Source organism: Mesoplodon bidens (genome assembly GCF_964165515.1).
Source record: "Mesoplodon bidens genome assembly, chromosome: 12".
Lineage (NCBI taxonomy): Eukaryota > Metazoa > Chordata > Mammalia > Artiodactyla > Ziphiidae > Mesoplodon > Mesoplodon bidens.
The window spans coordinates 25,210,341-25,230,474 of NC_138168.1; the positions used below are offsets into that span (position 1 = coordinate 25,210,341).

The 20,134-nt window shown below is 39.0% G+C and overlaps 1 protein-coding gene across 2 annotated transcripts in view; it reads right to left on the bottom strand.

The window, feature by feature from the left end:
- The window catches only part of RARS2 (arginyl-tRNA synthetase 2, mitochondrial), an 82,171-nt gene that overhangs the window by 18,975 nt on the left and 43,062 nt on the right, over positions 1 to 20,134 (bottom strand). For both annotated transcript variants that reach the window (XM_081250411.1, XM_081250410.1), the window contains 4 exons: positions 17,377 to 17,474; positions 9,481 to 9,536; positions 7,063 to 7,146; positions 4,221 to 4,297 (listed from right to left, as the gene is read on the bottom strand). In XM_081250411.1, the coding sequence (XP_081106537.1) occupies positions 4,221 to 4,297; positions 7,063 to 7,146; positions 9,481 to 9,536; positions 17,377 to 17,474 (315 nt within the window). The remainder of the gene's footprint in view (positions 1 to 4,220; positions 4,298 to 7,062; positions 7,147 to 9,480; positions 9,537 to 17,376; positions 17,475 to 20,134) is intronic.

A 20,134-nucleotide genomic window follows, 5' to 3' on the forward strand; every position in this document is an offset into this window, starting at 1 on the left:
TCTTTTCCCGTCTCTCTCCATCTCTCTCTCTCTCACATACACGTGTGTGTACATGTGTGTATTCAATTTCTAATCAAATATACAAAAAATATCCTTATTTTCAGAAGAGGAAAGGTATTAGTTTTTTTTTTTTTTTTTTTGCGGTACGCGGGCCTCTCACTGTTGTGGCCTCTCCCGTTGTGGAGCACAGGCTCCGGACGCGCAGGCTCAGCGGCCATGGCTCACGGGCCCAGCTGCTCCATGGTATGTGGGATCTTCCCGGACTGGGGCACGAACCCGTGTCCCCTGCATCGGCAGGCAGACTCTCAACCACTGCGCCACCAGGGAAGCCCATTAGTTTTTTTTTTAAATCTAGGACCCTAGGGGCTTCCCTGGTGGCGCAGTGGTTGAGAGTCCGCCTGCCGATGCAGGGGACACGGGTTCGTGCCCCGGTCTGGGAAGATCCCACATGCCGCGGAGCGGCTGGGCCCGTGAGCCATGGCCGCTGAGCCTGTGCGTCCGGAGCCTGTGCTCCGCAAGGGGAGAGGCCACAACAGTGAGAGGCCCACGTAACAAAACAAAAAACAAAAAACAAAAAACAAAAAAAAAAAAAAAAAAAAATCTAGGACCCTAAACTCAAATAGCCAAACATTTAGAAATCTAATAAGCGTTCAAAATATTGATAATATTTTTAGGAAAAAACATCACCAGAATCTTTTCCCTTTCTTAAAATTTAAAATAGAAATAATTAAAACAAAACAAAAAGCCCTTCCTAATTCTTGAAGAACCCTGGCATTTCAGCAATTTGTAGTGATAAACCAAACATTACTGAAAATCAACTGATACTATCAAACAATAGAAGAGCCTTAATTAGCACTTAAGAATCTGCTTGTAAATGCACTATATAAAACTAATTGTTAACATTCATCAACGTTTTAGAAAAGAAATGCGTTTTCCTTCACAAAGTAAATTTTATACTCTGCATTTCTGACATTATAGAGTTTTTAATCTACAGTTACCATGAACCCTCTACCCTTAGAAAGTATGCATTCTGAAGACAGCTCCCGTTTGGGGTTAGATCCAGACTCAAAGGGAGTAAAAAGGAAATTTTAAATTTGGATATGATAAATAAGAGAGTGTGGCTGAAGAAAAGTGTTTTTGAGGATGGAAACACAATTTTTCTTTTTAGTTACTAGAATGCAACAGCCAGCTGTATTTCTGTTAGAGAGTAAACTAAATGTCTGAGACTTCCTGAAATGAATATTAATCCTTCCTTTTCACTATTTCTAGATGTTGGGATTGCCAAAAAAATATGACATTTTATTTCTAATTTAATTAATTATAATCAGCTCTCGGGATGATCTGCCCAAATGTAAAGAAATAAGTGTGAAAAATTAAAGTAGCAGAAAATGCTCTCACTCCCACTCAGTCTTATTAAATTTGATTCTAGAATACCATTAGCCACATAGGCACAGCTGAATTCCTTGGTGCAGGGCTCTAACCCCATCCCTGGTTATTTTTGTCTTTAAAACTGAGAGTAACTGCTAAGGATGGTTAGCATAACTTGGACACTAAAGACCCTTTTATCTGAATATTTATTTGTCCTCTATGTTAGAATGCATTTAAATTTGATCTTATTTTTAAGAAAATAACATGTATCAAATTCATGATTATAATTCAAACAAGCTCATTTTTAGTTTCATGTTCCATGTATTGATTGGAAATTCCTCTGGTTGAGACTGATTCCTGATGTTAAATGAAATATTAAAGAAATTCAAATTAATATAATTATAATTTAATACATCAAACAGCTAATAAAATCAAAACTTCCTAGGTAAAAAAATAACTCATTTGAAGTAATTAACTTATTAATTACCAAATTTCTCATTAGTACATCATTAGCAGCATATAAACAGCATTTTACCATCCCTTCATCTTCTTTTTTTTTTTTCTTTTTTTTTTTTTTTTTTTGCGGTATGTGGGCCTCTCACTGCTGTGGCCTCTCCCGTTGCGGAGCACAGGCTCCGGACGCGCAGGCCCAGCGGCCATGGCTCACGGGCCCAGCCGCTCCGCGGCATATGGGATCCTCCCAGACCGGGGCACGAACCCGTATCCCCTGCATCGGCAGGCGGACTCTCAACCACTGCGCCACCAGGGAGGCCCGACCTTCATCTTCTTTTAATGTTTGGACTCTCCTATTTTTCTCCCCTGTACATACACAATAACATCCATGATATCTAACACCTTTATCCAAGGGTGATAATTACTAACTTGTAGATCACCATGCACTCGTGCCTAATGAATACTTTCTGCATGCTGAAAAAAGTGTTTTTCATGCATTTCAGTAGGGTGAGATAATGACTGAGCTCTTAACATGTATCCTGGCCTTGCTCGGTATTTCCATCCTTGCTCTAAGAACACTCAGAGGACAATGGGACACTGTAGTGCTGTCCCAGGGGAGTAGGGGTGAGGGAGAAAGGCACGTGGCTTTGCGGAAGATGGTCAAGAGCAATGGTGAAGCGGAGAAGCTGCAGGGAGAGGGGAAAGGAGAGCTGCCTGGACAGAGGAGGAGCTGAGGGAAACAGTCCCGGGAACAGCAGAAGCTGAGCGGCCCTCAGGTGGCAGCAGGCCCTCAGGGGGCGATGGTTCACAGTGTCCCCACACAGGGAGGCTGGTCTCTGGGCCTGCGGAACCGGGCCACAGCAAGACCTCCAGGTGGAGTCTGTCAAACAAGCAGAGGCTTGGGTACCGGGCCTGTGAGTCAAGACCAATGTGGACTGAAGCCAAGAAAAGGCCTCCGTGGCCACCCTGGGATGCACATAAGAGCCTCTGTGTGACTGGGAGGTGGGAAATCCCTAACACTGACTTAAGCTGAGTCCCACCGCTCTCAAAAGTGATGGCTGGGGCTTCCCTGGTGGCACAGTGGTTGAGAGTCCGCCTGCCGATGCAGGGGACGCGGGTTCGTGCCCCGGTCCGGGAAGATCCCACATGCCATGGAGCGGCTGGGCCCGTGAGCCATGGCCGCTGAGCCTGCATGTCCGGAGCCTGTGCTCCGCAACGGGGAGGCCACAACAGTGAGAGGCCTGCGTACCGCAAAAAAAAAAAAAAAAAAAAAACCCAAAAAACACCCTCACGATTATTCAAAGTTTAAAAACAGTAATATAGTAAAAATTCCAGGCACTAAGGTGGCAGGCTTTATAGACGACCATAAAGAATTATTAATTTTTAAACTCTTGACTATCAATAAAACTCTTAATGGGAAAGACAGAAAAAAAAATCTTTTGGTTAACAGTATAAATCAAAATGTAGGTATTTACAGTGAGAGTGAAGGCAAAGACTCAGGAGGAAATCACAAACCTTTAAAGGTCTTTAAGAATCAGAACGTGTTTTGTTAATTTAGCTACTGATACAAAGCCAGCTGCAGGAGAAAAATAATTTAACAAAAAGGAAAATGATGAAGTGCTCTCTGTGGCTCTGGCTAGAGAAGTAAAACATTGTTTGGCAAGTGCTCCTCCTCATACACATCCTTAGGCTGATCCCCGGTATGTCACCAGCGTGGCTGACATAGTATCTGTGTTCCTTCTTGTCAGGCCCAGAAACAGCAGAGATAACAACTGGGACAATGAAAAGGAAACACATCCCTTGAGATTAATTGGACAGGAAGGGCTTGATTAATGAACTCCAGGAAGGACTGAGGACAGAAAAGCAGAGTATCCAACGGACTGAATGAGGTAGAACAGAAAGAAGTTCACATTGGGCAAAAGGCAGGAAAAGGAGCTTAAAGAAAAATGAAAATAGTGCACACAAATTCAGAGAAACACATGTGCCTTACCCCACAACAGAGCAAGAGCAAAAAAGTATACACTCATGTTTTCTCAAGGCTAAATGAATTATACTTATCACCATGAAGAAAACTACAGTACATAACCAATAAAAACTGAAAGAGTTCTATGCTGAATATGTTATTCTGTGTGTTTATGCTAAGAAGCTTCTATACCTGGAGAAATACTGTCCCAAATCAACTGAAATACTAATAAAAGAAACACCCGGATTCGAAAATGAAAGGAACTCCCTAGTAAAATATAAGCAACATTTTCAATTGTTTTGGGTCCTTGTTTTAAGGAACAGGTTTTTTTTGTTTTTTTTTAAACCTCTGGGATTAAAAATATGTTATGAAGCTGCACTGTACTCTGAAAAAAAGAAGCTGAAGCATTTTCGAACATTGTTTCTTGCCAACTTACTTCAAAGAGATGCTGTAAAGGATTGGACTGGAGTTTTTCTTCATAGCCAAACAGCTGGAAGCCAGTTCCCAAAAGACCTAGCACAGTAATCCGTAAATGAAAAGATTATACAGTCGAACAGTAGAGAACAGTCATGGCAGGGAACAGGTCTAGTTCTATAAAAAGATTAACCTCTCATAATTATGCATCCTGAAAATACTGCAAAACACACGCTATCACGTTCTGCTACCCCATAAACTGACGCAAGTCAAATTCAATATATTGAATCATAAATTCAATATATTGAAGAGCTCACTGAAATTAATTCCACAGAAACCAAAAGACTGAGCTCATCCAAGGCAGAGCCTGGGACTAAGTTATCTTTATGCTAATGGTGCCCAACACCTCCCTACAAGACATTAATAAAACAAGCATTTATTGAGCAGCTACTCTGTGGAAGGACATCGTGATGCCAGGCACTAGACACTCAAAATTTGTGAAAAGAAACTGATGGGAAGTGTTTTCAAAACTTACTTTTAAAACGTAGGTGTGAAAATAAAACAAGGTAGGATTAGCTTAGTGTTACAATATTAGTTCTTAAATAACTGAAGATAAAACTTGAAACAGCCCTGATTACTTCTCCCATTCAAGGTGACCAAGTGACATAATGCTTTGATCTGGCCGATCTGCTTTGATTTGTCTTTTATTTGCCAATTTTTTTTTCTTTTAGTCTGATAAGTTCAGAGTTCAGGGAAGGTATTTAATTTCAACCTTTTTTAAAAAATAATAATTGAGGTTTGTAAACTACAATGAAAATTCTTAGTATGGACTGTGAATATTTATACTCTTAAGATATTTTGCTAAAAGATGACCACAATTTTGGATCGAAAGGATAGATGCAGCCTGGGCCAAGAGTAATTACAGGTAGTGCAATTACTTTAAAAACTAATCTGTTTCTACAACTGTATCAGTTACCTAGCTTCGGATCTAAAGGAGCAATTGCCACTGGGCCTTGTTGATGTACATTTTTCTATGTAGGCTCAGCAGAAAGTGGGATGTTACTAAACACGGGGTAGACAATCTTTGGGGCTTAGACAGGAACTAGAAGGATGACTAAAACATATACCAGCACTATTCACTTTCAAGCAAAAGCAAATGTGATTATGATTCAGGGTCTTGGGAGTAGGGTGTGGAAAGAGTGTTCTAAAAAACAGAAATAGGAAAAGTAAAGGCCAATTCCATTTAACATCCAACCTAACACATTTTCAGAAACTAATTCTGTACTTAGGAACTGTCTGCCGACTTTTAATAGGGGATAGCTGAACAGCCAAAATTAAAACTCTTCAACAATGATGGTTATAATGGAAATGTCGACAGATCATTAACCATAGTAGTCCTTTAGGAAAAAACCACTACAATAAAATCCTGCAGCTAAAATGTAATGAGTATCATAATCACATATTTGCTAATGGCTGTGAAATGCCTGAATAGGCCAAACTGATATAAAGTGGATGCCATCTATTAAATCTGACTGTTCAGCCTAGAGCCCAAACCTCTCAGTACCCACTGTGAACTACAGGTGGGTTTATAAAATGCATGGCATGTTTTCTGTTCCTCCACAGTGAATAGTAAGGGCACTGTTAGGTTCAAGTTGTACCCTTTTTAGGGTCTAAAAAGGATTCTGATTAACTGAAAGGATAATATTCCTAAGAGAAGGTCATGATAAATCTGTCTTCCAGGAACTGATTTCATTTCACTAGATATAGAACATAATAGTATCAGTGAACTTCGGAACTGGCAGTGCACACTGCACTTTACAGAAGCTTTAAAATGTTATGCAGCCTTTCTTTTGGAGTAGTATTGTGAAATACTTCCCAAGACAGATTCATTCAGCATTCTGAGTGCCTCTTAAGTGCCAAGCACTATGGATACAAAAATAAGTAAGACACAGCCCATGCTTTCATGGAGCATTTCACCTAGCAGAGGAGAGAAGCACACAAAAGAATTCAGTAAGAGAGAAGCCTATCTGAGTAGAGCTGGGTACTAGGAACTTGGTGATGTGAGAAAGTGGGCAAGGGTGTGTCTGGCTGTCAGAGAATGCTTTTCAGAGGTGACGCTAGGGCTGAATCTTAAAACGCACCCGGTAGCTGCCAGAGATTTTAATAAAAAGTTCGCATTTCACATGCTACCAGCCCTTCACTACCACAGCAACTTCATTTATCCCGTCCTTCCACACCTTGATTACTGCAGTATATGAGCTACGAATGGTTCTGAGTAAACTCATGACATTAGAGATAATCTGTGGCACTGAACTGTTTGGGTCTCACTCTTCTCTTTCTCTCTTTTCTTTTTGACCCTCACTCTCACCGCCCCCCTCTGCCACTTGTACAATTTAAGGGGAAGCCAGAGTATCCCAGCTTGTTCTTCCTTTACACCACTGGCCCAGGGTACGACATTTCATGTAGGATGGACCAGGGAGGCTGGACTCCACTAGTTTTAAAAATGGCAGGGCTGTGGTTGAGAAGGGTGTATACCTATGCTTACTTTTTCCCTAATACTTACTTCTACATTTAACTAACCAATGTAAGCTACTTTTCTTTAATAAAACCAAAAAAGTCTGTATTTATCAGGTCTCGTTCTGATTGTATGAAGCTTCCTTCCCCAAAACTTACTTGTATGGTGAGAATTACTCTAATAAGTAATATACAAGATTTATGCAAAAGAGCCATTAGGGGAAAAAACAGGTAGGAGGCACTACTTCATCCGATGGAATTCTGCCTGTATTCTGTCCAGGTGATTAAGTAATGAGATATTAAGAAATTAAACTTAACAATATGAAAAATAAAGCCTCAGATTTACTTACCAAACTGCATGCCCCAATCCCCAAGATAATTTATTCTTGTTACTTGATGTCCTAAAGCTTCTTTGAGATTTGCTATAAAATTTCCTAGTAAATCAATAAAATACACAGTTTCTCATTATCCATTTTGGTATAAGAACCATGTGCTTCTCTAATATCAAAGCATAACACAGAAAATTCATTTGGCAAAATTTACTAACAATTTCTTTTTACTGAAACATTCATTATTGTGTTTTCATCTACATTATGGAAAGGGAGTAAGGAATTATTTTGGAGGAGGTAGTTATTCTAAAGAATCTCACAATTTTCAACAACATTAATGGGGGTTAGGAACACATGTTCAAGTAATTGCGATTCCAAGTCAATTCCAAGGCAGAAAATAACAGAATCTCAGTAGTTAAAAAAGAAATATATAATTTGGCTATGTCCTAAAGAACCTAGCCATACTGATTTTTCTTTTTCTAAGCAGCCCATTCCACCTTCTTTCAATCATGAAGGCCATCCTCTCATGTTGCTCCCTAACTAACAGCACATAGCAGTCCAAGGACTCCACCTTCCTGTACTGCTGATGCTGGTTTGACATTTGACCTCTATTCCACTCTCCTTCTAGTGTGCCCTCACATACTGCAGAGGCTGGAAAGCTAAAAATAACACTCCCCAGAATCTCTGGCAGTTAGGGTTCCAGAAGTCATTTAGGTTTGGGCAATTTGATACACTTTGTACGTGATCTAGAAGGTAGAAACGGGTGGGAAAGGGAGCTACCTTTATTTTTTCTGACAAGCACAGTAGCGGAGGCTTTGTTTTTTAGTGGCATCACTACTAGAGGTCCTAGTGTCCTGTCATCTGACCTCCAAGGGAAGTGAAAGATAGGGTATGGGTGGCCTCTTTTGCTAGTCTGAACTCTAGAAGGCATGGCAGGAGTAGTGGCAGTTTTCCTGACTGTGGCAGTGGCAGTGATCGCAGAAAAGGCAGAAGCTCCCTTGATGATCAAGTTCTATGGTACAGTTTTGTGAGTCATCTATGTCAGCTTAATCCAAAGCTTCTTCAGCACTCCCAACAACTTTGCAAACTATTCAATATCCCATAGTAAATTCCTTCCTGCTTTTACTAGAGTGGATCTAGTTTTCTGCAAATAACCCCTTGCCAATATGCATAGCTGACGAAGTACTGCAGCTACTTCTCCAGTTTACCTACTTCTAGATTTTCCCAAGGTATATGGTCTCAGCAACAGGACTCACCTTTCGCAGCTGGTACTCAGACTATATTCCTATTTTTCTTAGCACCTTAGTATCTCATAAGTCCAACTAAATGCCTGAACCTAGGCTTTTGGAATTAGACTGCTTAATTTCAAATCCTGGCTGCAATACTTACTAGCTGTGTGATTTCGGGAAAGTTACTTTTGGTATCTGAGTTTCCTCATCTATAATCAGCAGTACTTAATAAACCGGGCTATTGTGAAACTAGTTGAGATAATACATGAAAACACTTAACATGGTAAGTTTCAGTAATTATCTCTTCCTGGTTCAAATATTTCCCTTAACAACTGTCAAACAACTATCAAGTTCAACCCTATGCTTTTGACTTACTCATGTAAGACAACAGCTTTTCTTATATGTTGTATTTCTTATATTCTTTTTCATCAAGTCCTATCATTTCCTCTCTTAAAATGCTGCTTGAGAACTTTGTAACAATGAGAGCTGACTAGTGCAGTAACAATCTATGCCACAAATACTGATTTCTCCAAGTCTTTAACGTATTCCAGTACAGAATAAATGACTTTCTTGTAAGCATGCAAAAGACAGATTTCTATCCTGGAAGACAGATTACATGAGATAAACTCCAAAATCCCTTCCAATTCTAATATTATACAATTCTAACTGCAGCTTTAAGATTGGGCTGCTACACAATGTCATACTTTAAGTAAATGGAAACCATAAGCCTATTATACACTGAAGCATTACAGCCAAGAATCTATAGTAATCTCTCTTTATTAGGATAGTCTTGTTTCAATTTTCAGTCTTGAAAACTCCACCTGGTACTCACATGACTGAGACTGAGTTTCTTTTATAAAACAAATATGAACAAAAAAATTGGGAGGATGGCTATCAATCCCATATAACTATTTTCATTTCGGCATCTTTCAGTTCTTCTTCATATGCATACATATTTTTAACAAGTTAAAATCAAGTTAAACCTGGTTTCTGAGTTAATCTTTTGGTTTTGAAACAAATTCTTTTTGCCATTTCTAAACCAATTTTTTCCATTTTTTGGGTCATATTTAATTAGCATTAAGCTCATATAAATTTCAACTTCTTTGTTTTTTGTCCTTTTGTTACTTAAGCCTTAAACCGTTAGACTGTATCACCAAATACAGACCCGAAAGGCATGCTCAGTATTTTCTGTGAAACGAATGACACTTACCTATGATGGTAGAACGCAAATGTCCAACATGAAATTTTTTGGCAACATTAGGTGAACTGCAAGATAATTGCAAAAGTTTATTTTTTCTGTTCTAAGAACAAGAGTTCTAAAATGAACTAGGTCATAGCTCCATAGTTTAATACAATTGTGGACTAAAGCCTTTGGTAATTTAGGGCAAAGATAGTTAAAGATTAGACATTTAGAACAAAGATAAATTAGAACTCAGAAAGAACCATCCTTAGTGAAATTGATCCTGTGACTCATGAGGTAGTCACATAACATACGCAGAAGTGGCACACTTAGGAAGCAGATACATTTGAGGACTAATAAAAAGATGAGGAAATTCAGAGATATGTTGTGATACAAACAATGTACATTATTAGAAATTAAGTTTAGTGCACTACTTCTCAATTCTTTAACTTCTTAAAAATTATTGGGGACCCCAAAGAAATTTTGTTTATATGAGTAATATCTATCAATATTTATTGTATCAGAAATTAAAACAAAAGTATAGAACTATTTATATATAAAGCTTCCCAGGATAACCAGAAATAGGATTTACCACTCCAAATTCTCAAGCAACACATTTATCACTCTTGGTGGTTGAGAAGCTGTAATCAATAATTTAACAATAGCAAATGCTTCTAGAGCACACTCACTATCTGACAGGCACAGTTTGACATACTTTACATGCATTAATTCACTTAATGCTCGGAAGAGCTGTGATGTAAGGTACTCTCATGTCTTATTTGTGATGAGGGACTTGAGATACAAAAAGGAAAAAAGATAATGAAGCGAATTTGGCAATATCTTGAGGACTCTTGAACCTGGGTGATGAGCCTATGGGACTTAACATACCTTTCCCCTATTTTGTGTATGTTTGAAAATTTTGTAAGTTTTTCAATATTAAAAAAAGATATATTAACTAGAACACAGCTGGCTAAAATTGGTAAAGGGACTTCCCTGGCGGCACAGTGGTTAAGAAACCGCCTGCCAATTCAGGGGACATGGGTTAGATCCCTGGTCCAGGAAGACCCCACATGCCATGGAGCAACTAAGCCCGTGCGCCACAGCTACTGAGCCTGAGCTCTAGAGGCTGCACGCCACAACTACTGAAGCCGAGGTGCCTAGAGCCCGTGCTCTGCAACAAGAAAAGCCACCACAGTGAGAAGCCCGCGCACCACAACCAAAAGTAGCTCCCACTCACCGCAACTAGAGAAAGCCCACGTGCAGTGAAGAAGACCCAATGGACCAGAAATAAAAATAAATAAATAAATTTATATTAAAAAAGAAAAGTGGTAAAAACAGAGCTTAATCTTGGTCTGTCTCCAAAGCTTTGTTATCAGTATTACCCTTTTAAGGGTATTACAATTTAAAAACTTGATCCTATAGATACCTGTGCACAATTGTGAAGTCATGAAACTATAAGGATACTCATTTAATCATTATTTAGAAAGAAAGCAAATGTTCTTCAATAGGGTTAAAACAACCCATAAACAAGAAAGATATATAAAACACTGGTTTTATGAAACTAAACGACAGTGAAGGACTGTGATCCCTGTGAGGACGTCAGCCAACAGGGTGACCCTTAGGACTTCCTTACTAGCAAATTCAGGAGATGTAGCTAAAGCAGAACAATCTATACCATGAAATGTTTATATTAGAAAAGAAGAAAGGTTTCAAATCAATGACCTAAGGCTCTCCTATAAGAAACTAGAAAGGGAGGCTCAAAACAAATCCAAAGTAAGCAGAATAAAAGAGAGTAATACAGATGAAGGTTAAAAAAAAAAAAAGGGAAACTGTTAGATATCCTAATCGTAGTGGTGGTGATGAGACCTGGACATCTTTGACAAAACTCATCAAATTACATGTTGAAATATGGTGAACTGTATTGTACTGTATGTAATTATACCTCAATAAAGCTAATTAAAAAAAAAATCTCCAGACAACAGAATACTATGAAACAATAAAAATAAGCCAGCCCTGGATGTACTGATATTAAAGAAATGTAAGCTACGTTGTTTAAAGAAAAAAGCAAGGAGAAGAACAGCATATAATGTGTGTGATCTGTTTACAAATGCAAAGAATATCTCTAGGTGGGTAAGCAAGAAACTGGTATTGGTGAATGCCCGTATGGAGAGAACTGGGAAACTAGGTTAGGGAGTACACATCCTTCTCACTGAATACCCTTTTGTAATCTTTGAATTTTTAAAAACTAGGTATTTATATTATCTAATAATAATAAAAAAGCTTTCACATAGCTTTTGCATTGTTTTAAAAAAATGAGTATAGTTGATTTACATTATATAAGTTCCAGGCATACAACAGTGAATCACAACTTTTAAAGATTATACTCCATTTATAGTTATTATAAAATGTTGGCAATAGTCCCTGTGCTATACAATATATCCTTGTAGCTTATTTTAGACATAGTAGTTTGTATGTCTTACTCCCCTACCTCTACCTTGCCCCTTCCCACTTCCCTCTCCCCACTGGTAACCACAAGTTTCTGCCCTATATCTGTGAGTCTGTTTCTGTTTTGTTATATTCATTAGTCTATTTTTTAGGTTCCACATATAAATAACAACATACAGTATTTGTCTTTTTCTGTCTGACTTATTTCACTTAGCACAATGCCCTCCAAGTCCATCCATTTTGCTGTAAATGGCAAAATTTCATTCTTTTTTATGGCTGAGTAGTATTCCATTATGTGTGCGCACACGCGCGTCTTCTTTATCCAGTCATCTGTTAATAATACTTAGGCTGCTTCCATATCTTGCCTACTTCCATATCTTGCCTAGTTCAATAATGCTGCTATGAACATTGGGGTGCATGTATCTTTTCGAATTAGTGTTTTCATTTTCTTCAGATGTACACCCAGGAGTGATATTGCTGGATCATATGGTAGCTCCATTTTTAGTTTTTTGAGGAACCTCCATACTGTTTTCCACAGTGGCTGCATCAATTTACATTCTCACCAACAGTGCACGAGGTTTCCCTTTTCTCACATTTTTGCCAACATTCGTTATTTGGTCTTTTTGATGATACCCATTCTGAGGTGTGAGGTGATATCTCATTGTGGTTTTGATTTGCATTTCTCTGATGATTAACCATGTTGAGCATCTTTTTTTTTAAAAAAATAAATTTATTTATTTATTTATGGCTGCATTGGGTCTTTGTTGCTGTGCACGGGCTTTCTCTAGTTGTGGCGAGCGGGGGCTACTCTTCATTGCTGGGCGCGGGCTTCTCACTGCAGTGGCTTCTCTTGTTGCAGAGCATGGGCTCTAGGTGCGTGGGCTTCAGTAGTTGTGGCTCTCAGGCTCAGTAGTTGTGGCTCGTGGGCTCTAGAGCGCAGGCTCAGTAGTTTTGGCACACAGGCTTAGCTGCTCCGTGGCATGTGGGATCTTCCAGGACCAGGGCTCGAACCCATGTCCCCTGCATTGGCAGGCAGATTCTTAATTGCTGTGCCATCAGGGAAGTCCCCCATGCTGAGCATCTTTTCATGTGCCTGTTGGCCATAGCTTTTGTACTTTTTCTTTAGAATTAGAAGAACTGAGTCTATCTAGGGCTTCACAAAACCTCCCTTGAAATCATCAATTTGCCATTCTCTGGCACCACATTCCTGCTCGGAAGGGAATACAATGGTATGGAAAATACAAATTCAATTCCTTTGGCAATCAAAGTAATTACTATGAATACAATTTGGACACTTTACTGGAAATTAAAAAAAAATCTTTCATGTAATTTCCTCAATCTTGTAAGAAAAAAGATAATATTACTCTTATTTTCCATACAAGAAAAAAGACTAGAGAAATAAACTGTCCCATCTAAGATGACTGAATCAGTTACTAAGTGAAAATTGGTACCCTGATCTCCTGGACTTCCATATTACCAGAGGTCCTCAATTTGTTTTGTGAGAACACTTCACACTGGGGAACAGCAGGGAGTGGGGAAGATTGTGTTGACGAAAGAAGAGGAAAGGCTACCACTGCTGACTGTGCTCCTGCAGATTTGATTTGAACAAAATAGGAGAGGCTGGCTCTGCAGAGAGGAGAGAGGCAACAGTAGTTAGCTTCAATTCTTACTCTACCTAAGAGCCCAAGCCCAGGGGGAACAGTCATCTACGCTGGCACTTTATCACACTGCTCCTGGATCAGACAAAATATAGGGAAACCAACCATATATCAATATATCAGGAGGCAGGAAAGGTTAAGGATACAGGATTCAGAGTTAGCTCTGTGACTATGAGCAAGCTCCTTGACCTATCATCACCATCATCATCTCAATGTAAGGGGCAAGTTTCTTGAACACAGTGATTCTATCTCTTGCTTTGAGGGGAAAGCTGCCTGGGCTATTAAAGAAACTACGTAGTTAAAGAAATTCTCTCCTCCCACCTCTCTCATTTTCAGGACAAATTCAAGAACAATGTTTTCTATCAGTTTTTACCCTCTCCTCTACCTGTTTGTCTCTACTTTGAAACCACAATGACAAGCGCCACAGCAACTGGAAAACTTCTAAGGGAGAAAGCAGCTATGGTCCCACAGCAATGCCAGATGGAAAATAACAGAGGGCAAAGATGGCTGCTGGGAAATGGACCCTGCTTTCATCAGCATTCAGATGCTCATTTAAGTTCTAGCCTTCCTTAACTGCTTTAGAAAAAAGTTGAGAGAGGCAAATCCATAAAGCAAATAAACTGCCATTCAAAAAGCCTATAGACTACAACTCAAATAGAACATGTTATTTTTAGACATAAGCATAAACAAAAAAGCGTTATATGGGAAACACAAACTTTGGAGAAAAGCCAAAGAATCAGTGAGTAAGAAAGACTAAGGTCTTGGTATTTTGAGCTTGGCTGGGGAGAAGGGATGGTGAAGGGGAAGTGAACGTTGAGAAGAAGGCATTAAAAGTGAGCACTGGTGGCAACTTTTCATGTTTTCATGTTTCAAGAAACTTGTGATGGCACTATTTCAAGGGTGAATGTGTAGTAACAGATATTATTCTACTTTGCTACTGATTCTCCATTGCTGTTGGTAAGAGCAAGGAGTGTACAAGTACTGAAGTACCTCCCCAGAGAAGGGTGTGTGTCCTGCATCACTGTAAAGACATGAGTGAAAAGAATTAAAGGTGGCTACAAACTCTTTGCCACTCTGTTAAGAGATGTAATCTACTCCCTTGCTCTGAATCAGGGATGATCTTGTGACTTGCTCTGACCAGCTGACAGTGACAGAAGTGATGATGTGCCTGTTACAAAACCAGATATTTTACTATCTTGGAGCCCTGAGCACCTTTGTAAAGAGGTCTGGCTATTCTGCTGGAGAATGCAGAGAGAGAGATGCCTGGTCAGCCCTCAGGTGAGATGCCAGATAAGTAAATGAGCCACCCGGATTTCTAGCCCTAGTATAATGTCTAGATGACCAGAGTTGCATAAGTGACCGCAGGCAAGTAAAAGAATCATTAGGCTACGTCCTCCCTGATTTCCTGGTCTACAGGGTCATGAACATCAAAGTGGTGGTTGTTTTAAGACACTAATCAGGAGTGTGGCAAACTTTTTCTTAAAGAGCCAGATAGTAAATATTTTAGGCCATCTGGTCTCTATCTCAATTATTCAACTCTACTGTACTCAACAGCCATTAGAGTATGAAAGTAGCCACAGTGACAATATGTAAATGAATGTGCAAGCCTGTATTCCAATAAAACTTTATTTACAAAAACATGGCAGGCTGGATTTTGCCCATGGGCTAAAGTTTGCCAATCCCTGTATCAAGTTTTGTAGTGGCTTGTTGTGCAAGAGATGACTGAAATGACGGCAACTTTCCTTGGGGGATGGCCTTAGTGTAGTTCCTCTCTGGGGTGAGGATGACTGCAGAAGTCCCTCTCTGTTCTTTTGATGCAACAATGTTTACACTAAACTTTAAATATCTTGATTGGAGCACACCAGTAGCATAAGATTTATTCATAATATATATCTGCTCCATAAAAAGGTTAGCTTACTCAACAATCAGTCCTTATCATAAACAGATGAGTTTACCCAGTCTTAGAGGGTCTGCTTTTTCTAAGAACAAGACTGAGTGGCAGAGACAGTACAAATGTGGAATCCATAAAACCCATTCACCTCTTATTACTTCAGGTACTAATCATAACTAAGTTTAAGTTACCATCATAAATTATAATAATGAGTTAGAAAACTTGAAATAATATCTGCCATGTCAATTTTTAAAAATCTTCCACAAAAACATATACTTAAGACAAAGGCTCTAGCAAGTTCTATCTTTCTAAGTGGGAAAACAGCTCATCAAAGCTCTTCCTTGGCTGTTAGGAAGGCAAATACAATATCTCTAACAATGTTCAAGAGCTGTCATCCTGTCAGCTGTACCCTGAAAGTGACCCCTTTTCTTTTTTGGTTACTTAAAAGCAATTCATAGATTAGATGGTTTTGTTGATGGCATATAAGAAAGTTATCATGAAGACTATTTAGAGGCACATTAAAACATCAGGCTATTTCTCTGGTAATTTTAAATAATACACATTACATGTAATGGACCTTGTGATGTTGGATTTGAATTGGTAACATCAGTAAAAATTGAGTTCCAGTAGTAATAAGCACTCCTACAGCCCAGAACTTGGCTTCTAAATACCTCCCTCACAAAAAGGAACCAGGACTTCTTGGGGGAAATGGACAATTCCAAGTCTGAGTAAGACTGGAACATCTTATGCCAAAAAGAAAAGTACAGCAAGGCTTAAGGGGACATGCAAAGAGAATAAAGGAGCCTAATTTGGGATAATTTGAGTATAAAAACCAGTAATTTAAAAACAATCTTTTCCATGATCCAGCAATCCCACTTCTGGGTATATATCCAACGGAAACAAATTATCTTGAAGAGAAGTCTGTGCTCCCATGTTCACTGCAGCATTATTCACAACAGCCAAGGTATGGAAACAACCTAGGTGTCCATCAGTAGATGAATGGATAAAGAAAATGTGGTATGTATACATAATGGAATATTATTCAGCCTTAAAAATGAAGGAAATTCTGTCATTTGCAACAACATGGATGAAACTGTAGGGCATCATGCTAAGTAAAATGAGCCAGACAGAGAAAGACAAATACCGCATGGTATCCCTTATATGTGGGATCTAAAGACTAAAAAGTCAAACTCCCAGAAGCAGAGACTGGAGAAGTGCTTGTCTGGGGCTGGAGGCTGGGGGAAATAGGGACAGGTTGGTAAAAGGGTACAAACTTTCAGCTATAAGACGAATAAGTTCTGAGGACCTAATGTATAACACAGTGACTATGGTTGATAACACTGTACTGTATAACTGAAATTTGCTAAGCAAGTAGAACAAATGTTCTCACACACATACACAAAAAAAGTAAATATGTGAGGTGATAGATGTATTTACTAACTCAAAGGGGGAAATCCTCTCACAGTGTATACATGTATCAAAGCATCAGGTTGTACACTTTATCTTACAATTTTATTTGTCAATTATACCTCAATAAAGCTAAAAATATATATATACATACATTACAAACACAACAAAGCTTCTTCTCTGATAATCACATTACTCTGAAATTCTTAATATGATAGTAACCATTATCTGTGCTTTAGGAGTCTACTAAAAGGAAGAACTAGATCTTCCACAAAAAAACCCCCCACAAAACTGTTAATACATAATTTAAAAAGAAACATAATAATCACTAGGTACTTTGATTAAAGTCCAAAATTTTTATTCATGGTTTAATGATCAACTCACTGTGATTTTAAGGAAATAATATAATCGAACTGATTTTTAATTTTCCCATGTGTAATTCTGTGAGATCCCAGATGATAACAGTAAAACACTCACCTGCCCAGCCAGTTGATTAACCAACACGTATGATGGGTAGGCACTCACCTGAACTCAACCACGATCTTCTTCTGGGGAAGGTCAGAAAAAAGTTCACTTTTTAATCCATATTTTGAGCCATCTTCGATCACTTCTTGTAGTACTGTCTGAAAAGTAAAAGGTATGGGATTTAATGAAGAAAAAATTTGCAATTTTCTTAATTACTTTGTTACTGAGAACTAACTATTGCTAATTTGCACATTCTAATTTATGGAACTGAGAATTTTATAGTATTGTTAGCAGTACCACCTTCTTCTATCGCTAATGCTAGTCAGAGCAGTCATAACACAAGTTAACGTCTACGGGGCCTCTATGCCCTTTTTTTTTTTTTTTTGTGGTACGTGGGCCTCTCACTGCTGTGGCCTCTCCCGTTGCGGAGCACAGGCTCCGGACGCGCAGGCTCAGCGGCCATGGCTCACGGGCCCAGCTGCTCCGCAGCATGTGGGATCTTCCCGGACCGGGGCACGAACCCGTGTCCCCTGCATCGGCAGGCGGACTCTCAACCACTGCGCACCACCAGGGAAGACCCTCTGTGCCCTTTTATACATCATGTCTATTCATCCTTATAGTAGCGAATGATGTAGATACTTTACAGATGAAGAAACTGAAGTTTAGAGAGGTAATTGCCAAAAGTCCCACAGCAAATAGAAACAACAAAACCAGAAGCAGCATCTAATATTTATCAAATGCATATTATGTGCCAGGCACCGTACTAAACATTTTATATGTATTATATGTATTAATTCTCACAACAACCCTAAGAGATGAGTATATTTTTACAAATGAGGAAACAGAAGCTCAGACTGGTTAAGTAACTTGCCCAAGGTCATACTGCAAAAACTTTGTGCACTCCACAGCTTATGTGTTAACCCTGCGTGGTGCTGCTACTTTTCTGATACTAATGATCACAGTAATGGCAGAAAATAAATAAAAAATTATAATTTAAGTTCCTCTTGGCTACATAAGTAAAAAGCAAGGAGATATCACAGAAACTGCCAAAACATATTCCAGGTTAATTTTTAGTTATTAACATAGAATTACTGTATGGTTCACAAAATTCATACTTTATTTTTTGCTAACAGTGATGATACACTCATTTACGTATTTACTTTTTACTGTAGGATTTTGAAATTACTGATAGATTTTTATTTACTCATACTGATTTTTGCTTCACACACGGTATTTGAAGTCCTAAAAATGTAGTTTATGACATGAAGAATTCTACTATCATAAGAGCTGGTTAAGACAGTCACTTTGGGACTTCCCTGGTAGCGCAGTGGTTAAGAATCCACCTGCCAGTTCAGGGGACATCGGTTTGATCCCTGGTCCAGGAAGATCCCACATACTGCGGAGCAACTAAGCCCGTGCGCCACAACTACTGACCCCGTGCACGTGGAGCCTGTGCTCCGCAACAAGAGAAGCCACTACAATGAGAAGCTCACGCACTGCAACAACGCAACTAGAGAAAGCCTGCATACAGCAACGAAGACCCAAGGCAACCAAAGACATAAATAAATAGTTAAAAAAAAAAAGACAGTCACTTCATGGAAAAGGCAGAGAAGGTAGTAGGAAGCAACAAAGCAACACTTTTAAGAAGCATCTATAGAGTGCCAGGCTCAAGTCTAGATGCTTCTTTGTTATTTTTAAGCCTCACAATCTTAAAATGGGCAACACTTTCCATTTAATAGATGCAAGAACTAAGTGTGTATTTGCCCAAGGACAAAGAGAAAATAATATTCTCTTCACTGACACTGTGCATTAGGACATACAGAGAAAGGACTAATATACAGACATTAAGTACAATAGTGCCTGTCCTACATGAGGGACCCATTAAATGTTTGTTACGCCAAGAACATGGGTCACAAGAAGATTGCAAGTGGGAAGGTAAATCTAAATGAGAGGTAATTAATTCATACTCAGATTATTCAAAGGTTAAGGCCTACCCATCCTTTTGACTTTCTATCCCTTTTTATGTAACAGATGGTAGACTCCACAAAAGGTAATAGCGGTGAGTTAGAATTCTCTTTAACAAATGACCCTTGGTTCATTGATTTCACTGGCATAAACAAAAAAAAAGCAACTTTAATAAAAGACTATCTTACATGCTCCACTTCCAAACCATTCACTGACAATTCGACCTACCTGCTAACTAGCTAGCTTTTTTCTCTACCATTTCACTGAAAGTGCTCTCAAAATCAGTATTCTAAATGCCAAACCCAATTGAACACTTAAATTGTATTTAATACATTACTTTTATGAATACATTCTTTTCGTAAAATTTAAAAATTAAACAAATCAAGATAAGGCTGAAGTCTAGAGTCCCTTTTGTTCATCTGCCCTAATCCTGGTCCCTTCCTGCTTTCCCCCGGGGTAACTACCTTTCAAGCATCATTTTAGCTGATTACTACTCCCTTCTCCTTGCAACTACCCTGCTTCCTTGGTTGTTGTGACATCATTCTACTGAATTTTGCTTTCCTTTATTTCCTTTACAGACCCATCTTCCACTGCCTGCCCCCACTCCCTACCCTGTGCTCCTTTCTTGCTTCTAGCTCCTTACTTTACGCTTCTCCTAGGTGTAAAGTCCTAAGACTTTACTACTTACCTACCAGAATCTTGTGCTACAGATTGATACAGTCAACTCAGGATTGAACATCTCTCTCAGGCACTTCAAACAGAATATACTCCTCTTCCTTCAACGTTCTTCATTTCCACGAATTTCACTCTGAACCCCCCAGCTAACCAAGTCAGAAACCTAGGAGGAGTTCCT